The sequence below is a fragment of the Wasmannia auropunctata genome, unplaced genomic scaffold (assembly GCF_000956235.1).
Source record: "Wasmannia auropunctata unplaced genomic scaffold, wasmannia.A_1.0 LD334232.1, whole genome shotgun sequence".
NCBI lineage: Eukaryota > Metazoa > Arthropoda > Insecta > Hymenoptera > Formicidae > Wasmannia > Wasmannia auropunctata.
Window position 1 is genome coordinate 5,896 of NW_012028658.1, and position 26,325 is coordinate 32,220.

Below are 26,325 nucleotides of genomic sequence, written 5' to 3' on the forward strand. Positions count from 1 at the left end.
TCTTTCTCTTTCTTCTATCTTTAGTCTTTGATATAACTTGTTCTCTCTCTCTCTCTCTCTCTCTCTCGCGACATCTTTCGTTTTCACATTCCCAATGTCGATTTACTGAAACGCTCTGCGCACTCCAGGTCGAAGCATCATCACGAAGAAGGGCGATGGCTCTCAAGTGAAGGAATCCACCGACAGCAGCACAACGATTGAAGACGATGATATTAAAGGTAGGAAATTCCCGGTCCTTTATGCGTGTCTCTCTTTTTCTATTCCTTTCTTTTTTCGTGATTATAAAACGCGCCGAGTTTTTTAACAGTGATTAAAACGAATTGTGTGTAACTATCAATGCGGAAACAGGATAAATAAATTGATCTTCAGGATCACGATTACAATAGACATGTATATATAGCTAATTTTCGAATCGTAAAAATATCCGAAATCTTTTCACATGGATATTTATCGATTTGTACACGCAAAACACGTGAATAGTTTCTCATGTGATATCACCAACGACTTTTTGGTGAGAAATCACTTACGCAATTTCAGTTGTCGTAACGAGCACTTGTTTAAAGTTATTCGGCGCTTTGCTGTTAAAGCACGTTGCTGTTGTGTTTGAAAGTTTGGATTGAACTATGATAGCGATTCCATCGCCGTCGCGACGGTATTGTCATCACGCGAGCAGAATAACGGTGGTGATACTCCCGATAACAATGGCTCGATACACAAGTTCTTAACTCTCGGCAGTGATTCGCGGCGTATATCTCTTTACCGCGTGTTTGCGTCGTAGGAATTTAACGAGAATATCTGGAGTATACAGGCGGAGAAATTGCAGTCTACGACTTATCGCATAATACCATGCACGCAGTATAAGGATTAACATTACTCTTAAATTCGATGATATAGCTACTTGATGAAGAATTCTCTAAATTCTATCTGTCGAGCTCTGTTGCACTCGAAGATTAAACTGGATTTCATCAAAATCTTACATTTTATTATTTATATTTCATTTGAATGATACTATCTTGTGAAATTAATTAGATAGTATCAATAACGTAACTGCTAAAGATGCGTATGGCTATTTAAAAACTGAGTCGACTTTTTTTTTTTTTTAAGAGACGTAGAAGAAGTCATGTTGCATCAGACTTCTGGGATATTGTAGAAAGAATATTTGACCCTGAACCGAAACGATCATTTTTTCGATATTTTTTGTTTGATGTTGAACGTATTAACGCTACGTTTACCACAATTATTGCGGGAAATTAATTTACATAGACGTTCTTATTGCGCGCGCGCGTATCGATCCGTCGTTATTAGAGATATTCCTCTCGTTCTCACGTGCAAGTCGATCGTTAGACGATAGCTCGAGTAGTTAAATATCCACTCGTTGCTTATCCTCTGGCCCTGCCACCCACTTTCCACCCTGCGTACATTTGTATTCCGACTATTGATACACTTACGGCTATACCGCAAAAGTTCATAGATGGCAATTGTAAAGATGATGTAAACTTATTTTTATTTGAAGCAAAAATTGATACACAATTAAATTATGAAAAGTAATTGTAAACACTTGTAGATATTTAATTATACGAAAATAAACATTCGAAAAGATTTGATTACTCAATATTTTATAATTTTTTCTTTGGATTTGCGTTTGGATATTTTTTCGAATCGATAATTTTATTTGATTGGAATAATATCAAGTTTTTCTGTATGCTGATTTCTTCATTTATTATATATTTTAGATGTACTCTCGGTCGCAGAACCTAAAGTTTGTCCCTCTCTTGTCCGGTTCGTAGAAAAATCGATCTCGCCTTGATCTTTCTCTCTGCCTCTGTAGATACTTTTGACTATACACTTGTCGATCGATCTCTTTCGTGTCTCCTTATTTGTCTGTTCCGTCTGTCCGCGTTCGATCGCACGTGTACGTTCTTCAAAATTCAACGAAGATATATACATATACACAAGTGAAAAGCCAGACAGTCTTATACACGTATAAGAAATTTGATTCAGAATTTAAATTTACACACATATGTGCACACGCACAGAAAACACGTTCTTACTTATAATTAAGTACATTTTAATTAAAGTTGTGTTTTATATATATAACAACTTTGACACACACACACACACACACACACACACACACACACACACACACACACAAAACGCATACTATGATTAGTATTGCAATAAAACTTTATCGATATTTATGTTGCGTTTAACATTAACCGTATTGCTTTTCCTTAGACTTTATAAAAGTATCATACTGACACGATACATTTGTCAGTATCTACGTTTGAAATAATCGTCTCTAGTAAACATTAGCAAAGTACACGTATATTAAACATATATTATACCCTCATCATCGACCCAATATACAGGTATCGAATTTATCTCGTTTTTACATTATCTTCGAATCTCTCTTCTCGTGCGCGAGCTAGCTGTCTTTCAAATTCCTAATTAATTCTGGTAATAAACAATGTCTCTAGCAATTTCTCCATCGTATGCGATCGTATGCGATAGTCCTACCTGTACTGACGCACTGTTTCTGATACACACACGCGTACACAAAACACGTGACAGTGCATCCTAAAGCTATCTCTCTCACTTTGCAAATACAATTCGTGATGCCGCAGTTCAGGTGTAATCGATGGTTATCAAAATATTACGCTTTACAAGATAAATGCCATTATGTTGCATGTTTACGAGCAATCTCGAAAGAAATCGTAATGTATCGTATGGAGTATACGATATAACACTAGTTAAAATGGATGAAAGTGTTTAAATCATTTTCGACGAACTGACTCTACGCGTTTTAACACGTTTTTTCGACTTTTCTCAATTGTAATCATATTTTTAAACTTGAATTTTCGCGCTGTTTTATTCGAACACTTCGATGTAGTACATACGTTTTGTATACGTACTTCTATTTCCGTTCAATTATCCGCTCAACCGCGGATATCGATCGGATCTTATCCGTTCTTTTGTTTCGCGTATTCGAAAAAAAATTGAAAGATTTCTTCTACTCCTATATTCTCTCAGTAAAGTAGAATTCCCTTGAGAGATTTCGATAGGACTCTCAAGACACATTCACTCGTTTCGCACATTACATTGGCATAAAACGATTGAGCGGTAAAAAATTAATACATTTAATTGATAAACAAACCAATAATTTTTTACTTATGCAAATAATCAATTTAAATATTTAAGTATTTATTGTAAAATAAGAATTTCATATTTCTAAAAAAAAGTGTATATATAAATAGTACAATAGTTTCCGACTTGAAAATAAAATGAATGATAATACATTATTAGATTATTAGATTACAATATGTAATTGTAACAATATTTTGGCGAATGAATGGATTTTGTGTTTTGTTTCATAGGATGAGAAAGTACAATCCAAATTTTCTTTGCATGAATCCGTATTTCCTCTCCTACCTACACAGCATATAATTTTTCGGATATCTAGGAACAACGTTTGCTTTCGAATTTTAAAACATTCTACGACACACGAAGAAACTCATCTTTCATCCATCATTGCGCAAATATATATTTCTTATAACTTACAATTGACGTTAATTATATAATAGTGCGTTAATGTTCATAGAGAGATTTAACAAATGAATTGATAGATATTGACTTCCGGACTCTTTGTTTTTTTTTATTCATGTACGAAGATACTGATTTTAACGTTCAAAAAATTTCGTTTCCGAATTTCGCTTGAAATACACCTATATTATTTAGCAAATGAATTTTGGACGCACTTTGCATATACAAACTCGCGCGTGACCCTATATTTTACGCACGGATTGAAATATGTTCGCCAAAATAAACTAAAATGAAAGTGAATCGATCTGTTTTTCTATGCTTTTATTCGAACACACGTATATACACGTCCGCACAAATCAGATGGTTCCGTCTCCCATAAACTGCAGAGACACCGTAAAGGCAAAGCACCAACTATACCATTGAACAGCTGCGTGATAGAAATGATAACACTGTTGTTTTGTGCCCCAGTAGCCGATGCTCACAAATCCATAACACACGTAGACGAATGACGCGCGCACGCGTAAATAGCAAATTGCCTAAATAACAATTGCAAATGAAAGAATGCACCATATATAATTGGATTACAAATATCACAGAGCGCAATTCTCTTCGAGACATGTTCATCATATCATTCGATCGCAGAAATGTGATCATTGCATCCGTTCAATTACACACACACACACACACACACACGTACACGGGTTACCGGACGTTACTGACGCTTAGCTGGAATACAAACTGAAGAACGCTCACGCGCGTAATATTTTTGCGCAAAGTAGTTGCCTACACACGAGTAAACGAGTAGATGATGAATAAAGAATGAAGAATCGTGTTTTAATGTAAATACCATGTAAATGTAATATTCGTACACGTCGAACCGGAATTTAATCATTATTTAACAGCTCAAACATGGCGTATATCGTCTGGTAATCTCACTCGTTTTTCCACTTGAAATAAAAAAACAATATTTCAATATTTCGAGGATCTGTATAACAAGGGCGACAATAAAGAAATTAAATTAAATTATTAATTGATGAAATATTATACATATATATTGATTTTCGAAGAGATAGAATTATATGCCGTTTATATAGAGTATGTATAAGCTGTTATGAAAATTATGTATTTATTAGGCTATTTATTTCGCAATGAAGCATTTAAGTAATTGAATATAAAACGTATTATTTTCCAAGAAAAAGAAAAGAGAAGGCGAAAATTGCTCTGGTTTACGACAGATCCTGATTCAATTGCTTTTACACAAGTTGGGCCTAAAGTTCACTGATTTCGTGTCATTCATCGTGCAGCCTCGGTTTCGTGCTTTTGTTACGTCGCGTATCATACTTTTCTCGCCTTCACCTTCTCTTCGGGAATAATTCATTAGCAATGTACACAATACACGTGTGCAACATAAATCTATTTATTTGTAGGTATATGTCGCAAAGTAAAAATCTACCACTATCTCTACAACCACCATTATCATAAGTTCTCTTGTTAATGCTATGCATCTTTTTTTTTAGCGATTACCGTACAGGCGATCATTTTTAATAACGTAAGCTCGATTAATAATTAGACAACGCTTTCTCACAATATGATCTAGTACGAAGAGATATTTGACGATTATGCAATTCGATAAATGTATTATAACTTTTAATGCGCGTTTCTCTGTCTCACTTGTATGTTCTCTGATTGTACATGTAGTGGAAAAGTTCATGTAAAGAAAATGGATTTATAGAATAGTCCAAGTAGCGATAGCTGCGACAAATTAATCTTGAATGGCTAAGTCTATTTATCACAACGTTTACTTCGCATTAATCTTATTCAATTCTTATTCAAATTTTGCTACATAAAACACTCGGGCTCAAGCTTCGAAATTGCAGAGAAAGCAAGAGACAATTCACAAGAAATAGCCTTCCAAGATTAATATTACAAGTAGTAATAGTAATATTTCAGCGTGTGTCAAGCCTCGGTAAATGAACTGTAAGCACACAATTAATAGTTAAAAAGAGTTTTCTTCTTCTTCTTCTTATTATTATTATTATTATTGTTGTTGTTGTTGTTATTGTTGTATTATTTTATAATACAATGCTAATTTTATGTGAGCATATAGAGGATTTCTTTACAATTTAGACGAGCTGAAAGGGTTATAATTTCTTATAATATAAGTCTACGCGCGATTACGGCGTATTGTCATTCGATATTATCAAGTACAGTACTTTTTTCATATTAATCTCAATGTTTATCTACTTTCTTCTATTCTTATTTATTTTCGTTTATATTAATTTTTCAACAGCCATCAGTGACCACACATCACTCCAGCTCACGCTGCTTTCGCTTGCATTTTTTTCAATATATTTACCTTTTGTCTCATAAGAGTTGCAATTAGTACAGGAAAACTTTTAATTTTCTCGCTATTATATCTTTTTAGTTGTAGTTCACGCTTTGATCACCGAACGAAAAACGCTCGTTTATAACTCGCTTCTCGAGCTGTGAGAATCGTTCTATCGATTGCAACTTAGGAGTTTGTAAATAATGAATCGGCAACGAGCGATTTCATTCACGGTGGCTTTTCTCGATTTCCCACACGCACGCACATGCACTCGCACACGTATATGTATACATACATGTGTGTGTATGTATGATATATACATATTTATATTTGTGATATTTTTATTTCTCTCTACATTTTTCATATTCCTAGTAGATTTATCGATATCATAAACTTATCCTGCGAGTTGAGTATATTAGTAGCGCAAGAGAAAAAAATTCGATTGTGAAAATTTTTAAACTTTTTAGGTAATATGTCACGATTATTATTTCCGCACGTTGATAGATTTCATCTGGTGTATTTGTGTTTCCTTATGCCCGCACCCTCGCGCGCGCGCGCGCGCGCACACACACACACACACACACACACACATCTTCGATGTTATATATTTTATATTTCACCTTTTTTGCTGCCACGTTATACATATATTGCAACTCTTTGATTAATTGGCTTTGATTTTGCCTTCTAGTTTTATCGTGTGAACCAGAGCGATAGGACAAAGATGTGACGAATCAATTAATTGTCGTCACTAAAATAAGAGAAAGCTTATGGTTTGGATATCGCACGATTGTATTATAATAAAAGAAAATAATAGTCGCTTTGGTGAAACGATATTGCCATTGAGTTTGTTTAAATATTTTTTGATTTTTTTAAATTTCCGGCGAGAAATAATCACAAATTTACGTGGCAGTAACAATTATAAAAATTGTCATTAATTAATGGATCGTTATTTTAATGACTTTTACAAAGGAAAAAGTACAATCAAGTGTTTTATGTAATTGAATTATGCAAATTGGAATATTATACAAATCATTGGATAACTAAATGGAATTTTGTCAATGATTAAAATCATTAATTTTAAATCTCTTCGTTGAAATCTTATTGTAGAATCTTATTTACACTCAAAAGTTCGTATTATTCTATAGTATCTCTAGCAGTTAAAGAATTTTATTCTGTTGAATGATTAATATTATTTATATAAAATGACTACTTGGATTGCATCATCGTGTATGTTTTACAGCAAAATTGATATCATATGGATATCAGGATAAAATTAATTTTAGAAGATTTGTAGCAAATGACGGAACAAACAACAGATGTAACGAAATTCCGTCTGATTATCACTTTATGTACTTTTCTCTGTGACTCTTCTTCATCGTTTGCGGAACGCGATCTTGCTGCGATCGTGTTCTTAAACGATCTCTTTACGTTCTTCAAATTCCTTGTATTACACTTACATATACTTAAGTCATTATTACTATCTCAAATATAATGTTAAAATCACACATACGTATGCAAACGCGCGAATACAAACAACAAACAACTACAACACTACCCTCTGTCGTCGTCACAAATTTCGACTCTCGATGTTTAGCCCAGTGTTATGGATTTATGAACACCAATCCGTTGTACTTTCATATCCTTTTCTTCGCCTTGAGTTTGTCTCACTATCCCTTTCTTTCCGTCTTTGCCTTACTTTTTTCTTCCTTCCTTTTATCACTCACTTTGTCCGCTTGATCCACCGACTGAACCCATACTACAGCCAACTCGAAATTGACGACATTCATTTCCTTCTCTAGTTGCTTCTTTTTTGTATATCCATCCAATTTCTCGCATGTTTCCCGCCTATCGCACGCTTGTTCGCCATCGTACGGCTTTTTACAAAGTCTCAGATATCGAAAAGATTATGATATGAGGGAAAGAGGGGAATCGTAATTTAATAGCATATATGCTAAGTAGCCATAGAAAATGTCTTTTAACACTTTTTATTTTTAATAAAAACTTAAGCGTGAAGTTTTGTACAATTCCATCAATTTCAAAATTTCAGTGTTTATATTACGGAATGATTAACGTATATAAATTAGAGTTTGTTTCGGGACATTAATTCGTATCATTAAATGTGGATAGATCAAAAAGATTTGGTAGGTTGTTATGCACGAAAAATTGCGGAGATACATACACAACCTAGTACAGTATCCGAGAAGATAAATTGATTTTTATGACATTATCGTACTCTCTCTCTCTCTCTCTCTCTCTTCCAAACTTAAAAATTTAAATTTTTAATAATTAAAAAATTCAAGGGCTGAATAATTGAAGACGTAAAATAATGATTGTTTCATAAATATTATATTCTAATGACTAGAAAACGATTTTGTTATATATCAAAAGTAATTATTTAAATTTTTAAACTTTTAGTTTATAATCACTATCAGCATTTTTAATAATTCTTTGTCAAATAATTGATAATTATAATTGCCAATAATTGACCAATACCGCGACTGAAGCGTTAAAAATTAAAACCGATTAATACGATCGGCTCGATCTGCACACATCACAATTTTTTTCTTCTTTTTTTTTTACTTCCCTACTACTCGAGATACGATCGATACGTGCTTTTATCGACGTATGCACGTTAGTAGTGCAAAGTGCACTTCTTCAGCAATATCCTAATCAATTGATTGTATTCCGATTTTTTTTCTGTCTAACGACCGTTCTTTTTTATACATTATATGTATATACATAGTTTGATGGTAACGGCACCGCACGTCTTCGTAGTCCCTATAAAGGAAAAGAAGGAAAAAAACATAGAATATTCGAATCGTGACACGATTATTTTCATCAGTCGCAAGCTCGTATTCTATATTTTGTTACGCCCTCATCGTCACTACGTTACACTACTTGTTATCCCGTTATATTAAGCGTTATCGCGGCTTAGTACTTGTGGCATTGTACAGAAGAAATCGATTGCCATCAATTTACACGATTAACACTCTGCGCAAAATAATGACCTTCTGTGCTTAACATGAGGCAACTTTTTTTGTCATTACACGATTTTTTTTCAAATATTTGTAACAAATAATTGTATAGGTAATAAAAGCATGACTCTGTCGTAGCTTTCATTATTGCTTATGAAAAATTGCTAACGTAGCAAACAATATCACATAGGTTGTAACGATATATTCTTTACTGGACGAACGCTTTATTTAAAGTGATTGGCGCTGGGAATATCTACATATATGGAAATTTTGTACGAAGGCATAAAAGTATATTATTGGACGTTTAGTTAACTCGAATAGAAAATTCCTTTTGGAATCGTCCTCTGGCGAGTCTCTATTGAAAACACTCTTACGATCTTTCAATCGAAGAAAATCAATATTTATAATCGACAATACGAGATTCAGATTTATTTTTTATATTATTTTACAGCAAACGTTTATGTCTTGTACTATGTAATATCTATATATAATTATTATGCTAAAATTATATTAAATGGTGATATTTTACATTTATTAATTATGTCATTTTATATATTTGTGTTGCTTAGTAATCATTAATAATGTCGAATACATAAGAAAAACTTAATCATGGATTTCGGCCATTTATCATTTTACATAAGAATTTTACAAAGAAAGTTTAATTAATGCAATTATCGAAGAAGGCCGTCGTTTGCAAAGGCGAATACATCGCGGAAAAATGAAGCTGATCTCTGCATTTTGTTTCTAAATCTATAAAATCTACTATTTATTTATCACTGTTTGCATATCTCGTATTTACTTATATGGCAATGATTGATTTACAATCTATATTTTCCCATAACTTTGTTCACCGAATGTTTCCATTAACATAATTCATTAATATCAATTAAATATAACACATTCTGTCTTTCTTTCTTACAATTAGCATTTTTGATCAGAAACATTTATTTTCAATTGTGATATGCTAATTGGAATAGAAGTAATTAACTTTTATGAAGTTATAATAAAGTTTTTGGAACGTTTGTTACTTATTTTTGGGCTTCACTCTTCTACAATGTATTTTTTTGATAAGGAAGCGATATTGTTGATTTATGTATCAATCTTATAGGTAAATTGAGGGAAATAAGCTTAGCTTTTTATGCGACGTGGCTTTATCCATATTCCGTATGATGAATATCTCAAGCGTTATGTAATGATAAATATAAATTGTTTGTATATTTCGTATATCGTATACGTGATGTATGTGTATGTTGTACAGAGGATAAGAAGGGCGGCGTCGACCGGAGCAGCACGGTCATTGCCAAAGAACCCGAAGGTAAAACTTATTCTCGAGACTGAAAAACGTTTTGACGTTTTGACGTCTCTCCTTCTGTGTATTTTATACACGCGCACACACACGCGCACACACCACACACACACACACACACACACACACACACACGCACACGCACACACATGTATAATTAGCGTATATACTTGTATACGTATCTATTGTGCATTACTTTGTAAACGTGGCGTGATTGCACTAGCCTCTCCCAGCCGCGCTCAATTATTAAACGGGAAATATTCCGATTAGGTACTCTTAATTTTTATACCGCGAATGAAAGGCTGCATATGTGAGTCACTTCGCGAAAATCTAAAAATGTGTGACTATAAAATAACTATAAAAGATGAAGTTCGTCGATTTTCTGATTTTTTCTGAAGTTACACTGATTTTACATTATTATAATTTTTATCTTGTTTGTCGCGTAATATTTTATTTATATATAATGTTGATGAAATTTTTCATGTTTTTTTATTGAGACGAACGCAATGGGTACATTATTACACATCAGAAATAAATATTTCTTTTTCTACATAAAATTCGTATTCTGATATATTACAGGCATTATCAAACCCGTACGGCACTTTGTCCAAGCGAACATGTAGAAAGATAATTGTACGTTGTCGCGGCTGAGATATTCTCGAATAATAACCGATAAATTGTATACGCATAAATTTAAAGTACGCGAAACGAAAATATATCTTTATTTTATAGATAGCTGGATAGCTATTGTTGTTGTTTTACATAAATTTTTTTCTATTTAAAATAATATTAGGGAGTTACGTTTAATCTGGTTTGGAGGCATCTAACTGCTGTCGCGATACTCAGTTAAGAACTAACTGCAGTTAATAACCTTTACGGCGATATCTTGAGGTTATGCAGCTTCGCAATATCATGATATCGCAACGACGAGCAGAGTTAAATGTAATAATTTGTGTTTTGCGTGGTAATTTACATTGTATGGAAATTAAATATATAAAGTTAGTTATTTATTACAATTAGTAATTTTAGTTGGAATTACTAATTAAATAATGAAACTCTAATTACTTATTGAGTTTGATAATTTGTAACATATTATATATTTTAAATGAATATTCTATGCACGATGTATGTATAATGTAACAGAATTTTTATAATTTATTTTAACATAAATTTTTTTGTAATTATATAATTACAAACTTGACTTGTAAGAAACATGCTCTTTGCCGTGATTATACTTACGTCAAGCTTGTTGCATGTAAAATTTAGAAAGATGACAGTTTACATGATCGCTTGGATTCTGGTAAAAATTACGCGTCAACGATTGCGCTGCAATCCTTTTATAATCAAAGCGACTTAAATCGAATGATATATGATTTCTAGAGCACGCACAATATATCGCGTAAATCTTCAACTATGTTAATAAAGAATTTATGAAAGGGCGTCATTTCCTCGTGTTTGTAGAAACGATTTCAGTTGCTAGTGCGTCCAAGAAATCGGCGACGATGCGTGTAACGTTTATCTCAATCCGCTATCCATAATTATAATATTACGAGTACGATATTAGCGAAGAAAGGATAATCCAAGTATCATTACGGTTGGGAGAAGGCCAATTTCAAAAGAGGCTCCGTATGCCCAGTTTCGAGCTTTTGCACCCTTTCTGTTGCCGCTTCGCTGCGAGATTGTATGGCGGATTTACCGTCTCTCCTTTCGTCTCGTTCGACTAACCGAACTATTCCGGATAATTCCGTTTTTTTCTTTCTTTCTTTTTCCTCTTATATACGTGGATACCCTTCTAATCAATTTAAAATTAATTCCGTAGTCTAAATGGATGAGGATCCTCCTGAGCCCTCTTTCGATATGCTCACGAAAGCGAAACTCATATAGCATCTCATAGTTAATGCGAGTGTAGTTAGAGATTATATTGTCTAGTAAATTATTGTGATTGACATTAATCAAACTGATCATCACCGAATACCAGGAATTGCATTACGTCGGAACGACGCGACGTATCCTTTGAATCGCTGTATTTAGACGTTTGTGTCTAATCGAACCGTGACGCAGTTATTAATTTATTTCATTACTACTATTATACTAATTAAAACTTTTTAAGTACTAATTTCTAATTCTCCTAATTTCTTAATATAATTTGTTATAATTAAAACGATGTATATCGTAAAACAAAAAAGGTTGCCTTCTTCATGGAAAAGGAAAATATAAGATGTAACATTTTTTGCTTTATCTTTAATTTTATTTACATCTCTGTGGTTATAAATTACATATAACTTAAATTGGATTTTTTTTTCTTTTTTTTTTTATTGGAAAAATCTTACCTATAATTAAAGCGAGTAAACAAGTTGTGTCGTTGATACTTATATAATCACAACAATTGAATCGAATAGAAATAAATTCAGATAATTAACCAAAATAAAAGTTAGAGATAACAAAATGATCAGCTAATATTGAAGATAATTATTTTTCATATAGTCAGCCGTAAAACGAAGACATTGCCAAATTAGTTACAACTATGCCGTAATAAGAGCGACATGAAGGTGACAATAACGCAGGGATAATTAACTCGATTTATAATTCTAACTAACTAACGCAGGGAACTTACTTAAGTGTAAGTTCAGACGAGGTGATTTAAGCTTATGTAAAATTAACCATGCAGTTGAAACAAAGCTTGATTCAGAATTTGGAATTCTGCAACGGTAATTGTCTTTTTATTTCTATCAATGCACAATAATATTTCGTAGCTCAATCAATGATATAAGAAAGAATATATAGACAATTTGTTATCAGCGTTGATATTATTTTCATAATATGTACAATATGTATATGTCTTGATTTCTTTGCACTTGAGAATACTACACGGCGTTTAACTCTTTTCGCGATGAAATTATTTATCACATAATACGCGTAATACGAGGCTTTTATGAGGTATCGAAATTTCAATAAATTCAAGAGAAATTTTTACTAGTTATTATTGGTAATATATACATACGAATACGTGCATATTGTTTCTTCTTTTTTTTTTGACTCGGAAAATTTCTCTGCGGAAAGCAGAGATGAATCTCGCGATTTCACTCCGCCTCGCGCGCGCTTGAGACGTACTGTCAACAAAAATACCTAGCCGCTTGGCATTACTTGAAAATAGATCGGCAACGGTTTAAGACGTCCGCGTCGCGTCGTTGTACGTTCGACCCACCTAGTGAGTGAATTGAGTTGCGCTCGATCGACAAGCTCGTCTCTGTCGAGCCCCATTTTGGGTACCGGCTATCTCGTAAATATTTTCCAGCAAGAAAGACTTACTTTTGACTTCTTGCCAAAAATTAATTTTTGCATTCGATATTATGCCGTTATTATGATGACATTGTGTGCCCTTGGCGCTGTGATTTAGTGAAAAGACTTTTTAGATTCTAGAACATTATCGCGATGTCGTCTAATGCCATACCCAGCTCGTCCAAGTATACGGAGATTTACGGTGAGTCTGTGGTGATTTCGGTTCCTCGTTGTAATTTTGTTATGCGTATATATATATATATATATATATATATATATATACACACACACATACACATATATATTTATGTTCATCTCGCCCTCGTATTGGCGTTTGTTTGCTTAATATATCTGATTATCTGGCAGTAAAAATATTTGTTGACGTATAAATGTTTACGTAGGTAAACATTTTTTCTTTGAGAATTTGGAATAATTTAGTAAATGGTCGCTTCTACAAGTCCTATTTATTTCTTACAACAAATATCAATTAATTACTTTATTTTATTATAATTGCAATAATTTTTTATCAATGTGACCCCAAGTGTATTTAGAACATTTTAAGCTCCTTTCCGCATTCCCGGATTATATTTGTTAATTTTTCATCAATTAAATTGACTTCTCTTCTTGTTAGAAAACAGGTGTCTGTGTTTTCGACTTGATGATGATTTAACTATCCATTAAATATCTGCTTTGAATTAAACTTTTGTCCGTTTGAAAATAAATTTACGCTCATCTTCAAACTTAATCCTGTATAATCCTCGAATTCATCACAACTACATACATAGTCGAAAAAAAGTCTGTTCTGAATATGGCTAGAAAATTTGCTGGCAAAATACGGAAATCTTGTGTGGGAGTGTTTTGTGTACTGATTGTTGCTGCTTCTGTAACCGCGAACTAACTATAATTATGTCTTATGCAAAATGAATTTTCGTTGTGGCTAAACGCCACGTATAGTCCGATTATACATATATACAAACGCGCTTCTAAGATTCTATTTCAAGAATAAACCTTGTCTTAGAACGCACGAATGAAAATTTACGTGAGATCACATTCTCGTTCCATTTACACAAGGCCATTGCTAATTAACGTAAATAATTGATCGACATCATTAATCTCTTTCTCTCTCTCTCTCTCTCTCTCTCTCTCTTTCTCTCTCTCTCTCTCTTTCTCATATCTATATAACGAATAGTGATCCCGATCAATTACCAAATTAAGTTTTTTTCCTTCCCTCTTTGAACACATTTTTTCAACTAATCTTTCTGTTAATATTTAAATTTTCGTATTTTAGTAATTGTATGCTTCTGTTTAATACTGAAGGAATATTTCTCCGAAAACTAATTCTAGAGTTTACATTTATCGTGAGTGATTTGTCAAGCTGACATTGCTTGATAATGCTTTGTTTTAATCTTCTTACAATTAATACAAATTAGCTCGATAATAAATATTAGATGATCCAATTGAATGAGGTGTGGCTTCGTGACTTTATTGTTTCGAACGTGTGAACCTTTTTAATAACTGATCGATACTCAAGGTTTGCTTTTTTCGTACATTTCTTTCTTCGCGTACCATTTTTGGTATCAAGATTCATAATCAAATCTCGTAGGTCACGACAACAGTCGCTTCGCAGAATTTGCTTCTTGCTTTTTGCGCTTTGTGATCAATTTCCGTTTTTCATCCGTGCTGTTGCTCATTGGTGCGCTCCTCTCGAAAAAAATCTCCCTTCGAAACAAAAGCTCTTGGCTCGTCCCAAGGTACACCTCCGAGCAGCCCCGCGACAATGTCCGCGTTCTCCAGAGCAGTCGGCGCAGCCGCAATCATGACGAACAAACAGGCCTCGAACCAGACCCAGACCCAGATTCAGAATACGGGCAACCCCCTCGGTTTTGCCGCGGTTCTTCTTCAAGGGGTCCAAGGTAAATTTAGAATTTAGATTCGATGATAAAATTCACAGGACGAACCGGGTCTTCGAACCTTAGTCTTCTGTTTGCGGCTCTACGATCTCAGGGAACTTTTTTAAATTGTTCTTGAGATTAAAATTTATGATAATTGAAATAAATTCACGATATTTAAAGTTAAACTAACAATAAGAATAATTGAATTCATAGAATCTAAATATTATTTTTTTTTTGCTTTAAAGTCTATGAGTCTAAATCTAAATTTATGAATCTAAAGATAAATCTCTCTCTCTCTCTCTCTCTCTCTCTCTCTCTCTCTCTCTTTGATTCTCACTTTGTTTATATAAATTTTGAATAGATTCATTTAATTAAGATAATAAAATTATTTTTAAACGCACTGTACGAAAAGTGCGACGAAAAGATCGCGATTTGTTAATAAATAATTAATTTTTCGAAATTCATCAATTAATCTAAAATGTTGAATTCATCCAGCTTTTATTATGATTCCGATTGATTATGTCAGATTGCTGAGGGATGCGAATTGGTTTGAAGAAGAATAAAATGTTGGATTGCAATTAGCTTTTTAAAAGTATCGGATATTTGTACACGAAATATATTTGTTTGAAATATTTTGAAACCGAATGTGTTTTCGGAACGGTTATCGTCAGAATTCCGATGATCCGATCTTGCGGATGCGAAACTTTCAAAACTGATTACTTAAGTACATATTCTTTCGATTTCTCAAGTGGGAGAAAACATTCCATTGTACATGAGATTCTTTTTGAATTTGATCTTTCGGTCTCACGTGTGAAGTGATGATCTGAGAGAATAATATGAAGTGGTTACGATTCTATCGAATGCAAATCGCTATAATCGAATTAAATTTGTCATTTTTAAATTAAAATTATCAAATTGTGACCATTAGAATAAGATAGTTTTGATAGCATTGTGTGTAAGCATATCTTTGCCGTATTCAGGAATCATTTTATGTTACAAAATTTTTTTCAACAAAAATTTTTTAGGCTTTTCCAATAATCAATGTTTATACTCGATGATCAAAAATCAACTCACGTTGTGACTTGAATGGAAATAGGGAAATAAAAAAATATTGTAAATATGAGCTTTTTTGTGTCAGACTTGTGTAGATAAATCGAAAACATTAATGCTTAATATGGATATGTTAATTACAAAGGACATTGTATAAATCGAAACTGCGAAATGTGCGTCATCGATCGCTGCTTATTCAAATTTTTTGATTTTTTGAATCATAAAAGCATAACTGAAATAAATTTGTCTTATCCTTCGCGAAAAAGAATTCTGTTCTACAGAACAGTTGTTGCTTGATGTCGCGGTCTCTCTCTCTCTCTCTCTCTCTCTCTCTCTCTCTCTCTCTCTCTCTCTCCTTTCCTTTCCTTCTTTCTTTCTTTTCCTTTTCTTTCTCTTCCGTTCTCTTCTCCCTCTTTATTCCCCTTCCTCTTTTTTCCTCTTTCTCCTTTATTTCTCTTTTTCTCTCTTTGTCTTTTTCTCTACTCGTATCGAAAGATAAGAAATAAGCATGTACACAGGAAGAAGATACTAAAGTGCAACTAATGGTCTGATCGACGAATCGGTAAGATTTGACCTATTTCTGCTTCCACGCTTTATCGAGATTCTTCGTAGAGAGCACATATAGAGACACGTGTGCGTGTGCGTGTGCGTGTGTGCATATACTCCACGCATACCAATAATCGCTGATAAAACGAGGACGAAGCAGGAATCGGTTTAATTGTTTCTGTTTTAAAAAACTACAGCATGATTTGAAATTTATTATAAACAAATTTGTTTCTTTTTTTATTATATAACGTATACTTTCGCAAGATTTATGACGATATTCTTGCTTCTCTTGCACTCTTTTTCTTGTAGAGTTTACGCTTTCTCTTTTTAATTTTATCCAACAGCTAGTCCGTTCTTTTCTCGTTTGTCGTTCATGTTACACATTCATACACGTATTCAATAATTTTTTTTAGACATTAGATAAAATCCTCAGCCCCGACGATCCTTCCATGAGAAGCGCGAAAACGGGAGAAAAGCGAGCTTTTCTCTTTGTCGTTTTTCTTCGCGCCGCTCCTCGATTTCTCCTCGACATGTTTACATACGTAAACAATACTGTCTGATGAATAGTCGATTCATTGTGTCGATTGATTGTTCGATCGGCGATTTTCCCTTACTTTTTCCAAGTTTCCCTTTCTGTAAAACAAGCTCTCTGTCACACGGCTATAAAATATACTGATTCGCGTTCGCTGTCTCGCTCTTCCGGCGATATATCACTCAACAACTCCCTTGCTCTGCTGCTCCCTTTCGTCGGATCTTTATTATTTACGGATTCGAGCGTCGCGCGTCGGGAATAGACGATGCGATGATCGATCGCGTTTTACACAATCTCGCTAACCATGTCCGTTCTCGTTGAATTTGTAAGTGGAATAGACTTGACGAGAGTAAGTAGAAACAGACAAATAATAACGACATAAATCGTGATAATTAATATCAATATATATTTGATGCAATAAATTTGTCAAATAAATTGTTTTCCTGTAATCATCTGCTATTTACCTTTGCAATTGAAATTTTTTTTTGCTACATACAAAAGTAAGTTTAAACTACATTTTATTCATAGATGGTAACTAAAAATATAATTTAGTTAACTTATTGTTTTAAAAATTTACTTAATAGATTCTAAATCAAACGTTTTCATCAATCGATAATCTTAATGATGTAAGTAACAAATGTAAAATATTGCACGGAGAGTTTTGAAACATCCTGTTTATTTTGTGATTTCTTATACTTTGTCATAAACGAGGCTGTGTGAAAAACGTGAAGAGTAAGTAGTCACGTAAGAGTAAAGAGCGGGGAGTACAGGTTGAGTCGATCTAGAGAGCGTCGCTAGTTTAGACGAGACGAGACGAGACAAGACGAGACGAGACGAGACGTGATGCGACGTGCAAGGGCTTCTTTGACGTTGACACTAGCTCGTGTTTGGTTGGTTGATTGCATGACTAGCTGGCAGCGCAGGAGGCGGTAGCAGCAGCGGTAGCAGCAACAACAGCCAAAACAGCCAGGTCGGCGTGTCTCCATCGTCGCCGGCCAGTGTTAATCATCAGGCGAATGGTAGCAACGAGCCGATAGCATCGCGACGCCAGGATTCCTCGTCCACCGGTCTGTAGCACGATAATCTGGCACGTTCCCTTCCCCGTCTTGATTCTCTCTCTCTCTTTCTCTCTCTCTTCCTTTTTTCCCAGAGGGTGGAAACGATTCTTTAATTCGTTCTCGATCATCATTAATTATTCCGTATATTAGTTGATGTTGCCTGTCAAATTATTAAAGCATTGACTTTCCGTCGTTCAGCGACTAAAAATCGTTGTTTTCTTTTGACAATTCTTATTGAAGTTTGCAAGCTCGATCGATAATTAGTTGCTTCTTTTTGTCGAACTCTTTGATTGATCGAGGTACACTTTAATTCCTATAACTGTGACAGGTGATAATGGTTCGTGGCAAAAGCATAGCTTAATTTATACAATTACTGTAAATGGTAATAAGGAAACACACTCATTGTCAGCGAAATATCGAGGAAGATCACGTATACGATATTTATGAAACGGCTAGACAGAAGAATTAACCGAAAATTACACATCGGCATTAATGTTTGCTATGATTTATGAAAAACGATTATATTTTCTCTGCTCTGCGTCCACAAATAAAGCGAAATGAATGTGTAGAAATAATGGGATTAATTAGTTATCGGCCTGTTTGAACATCGCGCCCAATTGATGTGCATTGTAACAACGTTACATTAAAAAAAAACGTGAACAATAAACAGTTACATTGTACTTGACACGATCGATTAAACGAAAATTTACTTACCTTGTTACTTCGTATTGAAAAGTGAAATTGAATGCGTTCGGAAGTCATTGTTATCAATGTGCTCTAATATTTTTCAGTTTTTCCCCCTAATCTGCTTTTATATATATACACACACCCAGAATTATTACTTTTGCTTATCACTTAATAAAATCTCTCGCACTATATCTGTGTTAGAAGATGCAATTAAAGAATATAAAACAAAATTGTAACCGCATTTGTTTTTCATTTTTGTTATGGATCACTTGTTGGATATAAATGTTAAACATGTTAAACGGAGGATAAATCAACGATAACAATATTACGATAATAATCCCATGTGGTAATATATTTTTTTTATTCGGCAAAACTCGAGCTTTATTTGTGACATTAGTCAAAAGAAAAGAAGTAACAAGAACATAAAAATGCAACATCGAGCGCATCGGGGAGATATTCGAGCATCCTCAAGGCGTATAAATTTATGTTCTCCACCCTCTATCCTCTTTACTCGCAAGCGCGACTTAGCTTGATTGCCGTTAAGCCGATACCTCGCAAGCTCGATTTAATCCGACGAAGAAGCTTCTCCGTCTTCTGGGATATTACCGGACCAGGGACGTCACCTTGACCGGTATTATGCCAATGAACTGTCGCCTGCGTGCATCAGACAATTGACATTAATACGATTATTAACGTCGATATTTAAATAGCATGCTTAATGAGATTAACGTTTCGAATCCGCACAAATGTGCGCAATCCAGTATTTTTGAATATGATGCATTTTAAATAGCGAATTTGAGAAATGGAATTGGAGATGGCACTATAAATCCCATAAGGAAACGAAAATGGATACTCGTCATTAGATACAACGTAATCCAAAGCAATAAAATTTTACAGAATGATTGACTCTGCGAGAATTTAGTATCACGTAGTTCGATTTATCCTATAAATTCTCTTTGTTTGAGATGTATTTCTATTTAAACATTGTTCTCTTTTTCAAGTTACAAGCTCCAAATGTGTGTGTTCTATATTTTGACATCTCCAACTAACTGAAATTCCTTTAAGTAAGTGCGATTGTCGACCAAGCTTCGAGTTATCGGCACTCCTCTTCTGCGAGATTATTGCGCGGACGGCATTATGTTATCAGTTTGTTTCTGTTTGTTTGTGTTTTTGTGTGTTTCTGCATGCTGCACGTGTTTCGCGTATCGCTCATGATTGCGCGCCCTTGTGTGCGCCTGCATGCATCTACCTCGCCAAAAAAAAAAGTGCAGAACGGGAAGCACGACAGATGAGCGATGCCGGCGAACACGCATCCCGGATGGGCTGCGTCCTCGACGAGGATCCCGAAGACGGTAAGAGAACCGTCGACGCTTATAAACGCGGGCTAAACGCGACGCAGAAGAGTACGCAGCAACCATCGTGTTGGAGCCCCACATCTTGCGGTTTGCTGTAAATACTCGCGTAGGCCGCTTCCTCTAAATATTTTCACAGTGGGCAATATAAAAAAAAAAAGAGAGTGAAAGAAGGAGTATTTAAATCGTACCGTGTAAACAAAAAGTTTTAAGATTAGAGAACAAAGTAACGTGTTTAAATAAACGGAAAAAATGTAACATTAATTTTGTTTTTTAATTAATTGACTATAATTGTTTTTATGAAACCTTTTATGTGTGACGAGATAATAATTTTTTATAGAAAAGAAAAATCAAATTTTATAATGAAATAGTTTGCCATCACATTTACCTTGACTAGCTCAAGAAGCAACATTTTCTACATAGGAAGAATTCTAATTTTTTTCTAGTTTTCTAATTTTGTTGCATATAAGGTTTTATAAGAACAATGATAATATGTAGAACGTGTCAATTGAGAGAAACAAATGTCTGTGATCTCTAAGAGGTCCCAACGGAAATTCTAACAAAAAAATTAAGGGATAACTAGAATTAATAATTTATCAATTTATTTATACTAATTTTTTGAATAATTCTTACAATTTTTACAATTCTCAAGTGTGTAGATTCAATTTGACTGATATATGATAAATATTATGTGATAGATATTTATCATATTTCAGACAGATCATTCATCATATTAATAAATGGATCAAATTCCCTTGATTTCGTTTTATCCCATTAATCATAACATAAATTCAACGTAACGCTGTCTCCGTGCCAGTAAGTAGTAAGTAACCGAGAATGACCAGACCGTCTGGTCTGCATATACATTTACCCCTGATCCATCTGATTCTGTTGTAGTGTCGATCAGTTTCTATAATTAATATCAGAGCAAAATGCGAATTGTTTTTTTTTATCAGCCTAAGTAAAATTTCAAACTGTAAGATCGATACTTATTTCACTACATCACAATAGAGTTTAGACCTATACATTCTTATTTATGAAAAATCATCTTGACTGGTTCGTTGTTAAATAACTATACATTTCTCTCTCACGATGTTTTCCACGTAAATTAAATTTGTTTTCTAGTATGCGATCACTTCGATAATTGAAAAGTGTGGCATTCGCAGATTTGCATTCACTTTTTGATTGTGGATAATTTTGAATCTGAAGTGATGGTGACCCCATAAGCGCAATATACATATATTACTAACATGTAATATACATATTGTACTATATATATGACAAGTTGAAAACTAGCTGACCCGATGCTCTTAATATTTGCTAGAGCTTAATCACAGTGAATTACGGGATCTGCTGTGCAAGCCGCAAGTAACATGGTTAAAATTCTAGGCCGTGTACTAGCGTTACGATCGAAGTCTCTTGCTGATCCATCGCAAGTTCATAAATATCTCGTGATCGTCCTTTATACAATTTGCGTTCGCATGCACGCATATCATTTAACTTGGACGTGATGAATCATAGTGAATCATGGAAGGGACAGGAGGATCCATATACCGTCTTGCATCTGAAATGAAAAATACGATGAATATGGAAAGTATGTTTATTTATACATGCACTATGTATACTATGAAAATAGTGTTGCAACATCGTGGCTAGTTGTAGGTAATACTCAAGCTAAACTTAATGCAATATCGCAAACGCAATTGAACGACGGAAATGGCAAATTAGGAGGAAAATGAGAAAATGGATAATGATAAGAACTCTCAGGGGAGACGGTTAATCCTATTAGACGATACCGCACGTGAGGATTAAGCTAACAGCTTTTATATTTCGATAGAATTAAAAATCGAGAAATGTTATGTGCTAGACTTCCGTACGCTAGATTTTCGCGAACATTTCGTGATTACATGCCGTTGTTGAGTATTATTTATGATTGTCATCTTCATTATTTTAATTTGTAATAAACAGCTGAAATAAATTCTCTTGTGCGATATGAAATGAGTTGCCACATATTACACACACGTGCGCGCGCGCGCGCGAGTGTGTATCTACATATAGAGTTGACGAGATTGCGTGTTATTCACAGAAACGGATACTTAATCCTCTTCGTGTTTGTACAGCAGCTTGAATATTGTTGCTTTGAAAATTATATCCGTCTTGCCCATTTTTTAATACGAAAGGGATGTATATATTGCTTATAGACATAAAAATCGTGTGTCCTATCAAGACTTGCAGCCAGCTTTCAACCAACTCCCAGTGCTCAGGTAAAGTGCGAAATTATGTCGTACACAAGCGACGAATAGACCAAGGAAAATTAAGTCGGAACAAATCGAGGAAGTATTCGTACTCTCTTCGATTTGTTAATTTCATCGTTTAGGAATTTGCGAAAGGAAATATATTGCCGGAAAGAGAGCTAACAATAAGCCTGAATTTCATTATTTTTAGGAACTCTTCTTTATATATTCTTTAGTACAATTATTAATTAGAGGAATTATCCCAATAAATTTTTGTTAAGTATTTCAGTTCTTTTTTAACGCAATATGTTTCTCTCTTCAGAAGCGTTACTGACTGCGTTACACGATATTGTACGATTTGCAATACGAAATATGATTGCGTGTTGATATAATACAATGTATAGTTATATTTCTATAATAATCTGAAAGGCTATTAAGCAGCGGTAGTAGTTTATTAAGTATAATATATCACGATGTAGCCGCTGTTATGAGAAATAAGCGTTATTATTTCTCGCGATTTAATTACGGAGAAAAACTTATTTTTCGATCAATCATTTTGATTTTATTTACGTTTTTACATTATGTGTGCATCGAGAACAATGATATTGATATTGAAAAAAATTCCGATTGTTTTTAAAATATTTCTGAGTCGAGCGAATCCTATAATCTCATAAGTATGATCTATGGTGTAAAGTGCTTACCGAGTATCATATGAGTAAAGTTTGCAAGATCCTCACGTAATCCATAATTGCAGCTGCGTAATAGTAAAATATATAGAGTTGCGGAAGAGGAGTGTGTTACGCTTAATACGACGATAAATATATCGTCCAAAGACAGATCGATTGAAGACTGGGATCGTTAACTTCGTAATAGAATTCCGACGTGCGGTAAAGTTTAATTAGGTAGGACAGAGGAAGGAGACACAGAGTAGCATACAGGCACAGTAACGTAGTAAGACTGGCGGTTGTGTGATGGTGGTAGTGCTATTTTAGAAATTGTTAATAGTACAATAATTCATTGCCAAAATGACATTTTTTTGTTTTCATTACAATATTATTATTTTTGCCATTATGTTTGCGCGATTACGTGTATCTCATCTGCGTTTATCACATGTGATCTAGAAAGATGTTTAGGAATCATGATTTTCGAAATCTACTTGACATTTCCAATTGGGAATGTGTGTGTGTGTGTGTGTGTGTGTGTGTGTGTGTGTGTGTGTGTGTACAGCACACACCACACACACACACACACACAGGCGCGCGCGCGCACAAAATAAAATCGCGAAATAACAGCATATATATATTATCTTTCTCGTGATCTCCAAACACTTTTCAAGTCTTCGTGAAACTTTGCTTTAACTGTTGAAGCGGCATCTAAGGAATGATCACAATTTACGTGTATGTACATAATTCTGCTGATCTATAATGTAAGTAACATCGACGAACGCACCGTGATCGTTAGATTAAATGCTACAGTCAAATATTAATCTGCGATTCGAAGGCAATATTTTTAATTTGAACGTCCGTAATATAATTTTTATAATAAGAAATTTGCAATAAATACAAAGGTAACAAAGAAATAGGACAACAAAGAAATGCTAATTGATCTTTTTTCCGTGATCACTAATCCAACGACCGGCCGTTCGTTTGTAACGAGATAATTGAGACAATTTAGATGCACCGTTTCCGCCGAGTTGACGCGTGCACGCGTTACGCATGAAACATCTCGACGAGGAGAGGCATGAATACGATTGAAAAGTCAGGAGGTTCGCGCGTCAAGTGTGCGTCGACGAACGTGTGGATGGATGTGCTTGTCGAATGAATGAAGCGACAGCCTGAATGAGCTTGAGGGGAAAGGCCGTTGAAGAGAATGACAGAAACGCGAGACACGCGCTGCGCTGCTCAATCGCCAATTTGGCAATTCAAGTTACTCTCTCGGATCTCACTACTCAGCCGACTCACCAACCAAAACGACCATTGAATTAGACGCGATCGTGCATCGTACGCTCGTGATTTTATAATCATAAATCATTGTAAGCGCCAAAGAGCTCTGCAGATGTCGACCAAGTGAGAAGGAGTCGTTTATACCAGAGTCTTGTATTTTTATTTGAATATTATGTTAAACGCTCGCGTTTTTTTAAGTCAACCGTAGATATCTTATCTCTTATGATATCTGTACACTTTACATATCGGTTTACTTGATTAATAATCGATTAATTAATTTAGATAATTATCCGTGAATTTTTTTCGATATTTGCGAAATTATTCATATTCGATTGTGTAATAGCTTTAACTACAGCTCTATATTTATATAATTTTTATATACTTATATTATAATATCAAACTCGAGAATATGCTTATCTCTTTTGAGAGCTTCCTCTGCTCCAATTGACGACTGAAATTTTTAAAACTGCTCATCGTCTTGATTAGATATAATACGGTGATTTGCTCTTTGACGAGGTTCCGGTTCACATAACCGATTCGCGACTGCGCTCGACACGGAAAGCTAATTATTATATTTGCGCGAGTGTGGCTCATCGTTCCTGTGCATAACCGAGGGTCGCAATGGTGTAGGGCTTTAGAAAAGTTGACGCAAAGATTAAGTGCATGCGATTGTGTTTGTGCCGTTAAACGTGTCGGTAAGCCCAACGGGCGTGCCGAACACTTGAACACGGACCGATTGATTCATTCATCTATTAACGATTCCAGCACGCCGACAGGAAATCATCAAGATGACTGAGCAGTTGATCGAGAGCATCAACACCGGAGATTTCGAGGCATACACGTAAGTAATACACGATATATTTATTTCTTAAGAGAGACACACACAAGAGTCTCACAAACCATTCTGTACACTTGCACGCGAATAGAAAATTGCTGAATAAAATTTATAATACTTATAAATTTTTCCTGACATCCAACTAGGAAAAATTGATTTCAGATTATTTAAAGAAAACTCGATGATAAAAGGAAACATTGGCGGAAATGGAACGATTCAGGATACTATATATTAAGTGTTTGTTAAAGAAAATTTCATCATTCGATGAAGCTTTTTACGTGAATATTGATATTTTAAGATATATTTTTGTTTTACACTTTATGTTTGTTAAACCGCTATTATTATATTTACATTTCATCAATACGTATTATTTAAAATTAAAGTTGGGCGATTGGCGATTAAATTAGCCAGAAATAGTCGATCCCTCTGATAATATTGTTCATGTACATGGAAGTTAATGAGAATGTTGAAGCTTTATGATAAATAATTATGATAAATAATAATTACTTACGATTAATTAAATATGTTTTCTCTCTCTTTCTTTATGTATAGCTGTAATATTCATAGACTTATAAAGAAAAGTCTTTAAGTTTGGAAACAAATTTTTAATTATTTCTTATCATATTTAAAAACGAAAGATATTTGATTGTGAAATATTCGACAACTGTGGTCTGTGGAGGAGTCATCATCGCAGTTGCGCTTTTAAGAGCAGAAATCTCAATTTTGAGAGAGAGAGAGAGAGAGTAAGAAAGGAAAAATGAACATGT

The 26,325-nt window shown here is 34.2% G+C and overlaps 1 protein-coding gene across 4 annotated transcripts; it reads left to right on the top strand.

The window, feature by feature from the left end:
* On the top strand, positions 1 to 26,080 carry LOC105459012 (calcium/calmodulin-dependent protein kinase type II subunit gamma-like). Of its 4 annotated transcripts, XM_011704671.1 has the most exons (5): positions 13,172 to 13,631; positions 15,181 to 15,342; positions 18,361 to 18,516; positions 25,489 to 25,564; positions 25,721 to 26,080. In XM_011704671.1, the coding sequence occupies exons 1-5, from the start codon at positions 13,583 to 13,585 to the stop codon at positions 25,791 to 25,793; spliced, it is 516 nt and encodes a 171-aa protein (XP_011702973.1). In that variant the 5' UTR covers positions 13,172 to 13,582; the 3' UTR covers positions 25,794 to 26,080. The 4 variants fall into 4 exon arrangements, 1 of the variants encoding a protein (XP_011702973.1); XR_975614.1 differs by lacking the exons at positions 13,172 to 13,631; positions 15,181 to 15,342; positions 18,361 to 18,516; positions 25,721 to 26,080 and adding exons at positions 5 to 218; positions 10,103 to 10,159; positions 22,748 to 22,810 and having other exon boundaries at positions 25,489 to 25,568; XR_975615.1 differs by lacking the exons at positions 13,172 to 13,631; positions 15,181 to 15,342; positions 18,361 to 18,516; positions 25,721 to 26,080 and adding exons at positions 2 to 218; positions 10,103 to 10,159 and having other exon boundaries at positions 25,489 to 25,565.
* The last annotated feature ends 245 nt before the right edge of the window (positions 26,081 to 26,325 follow it).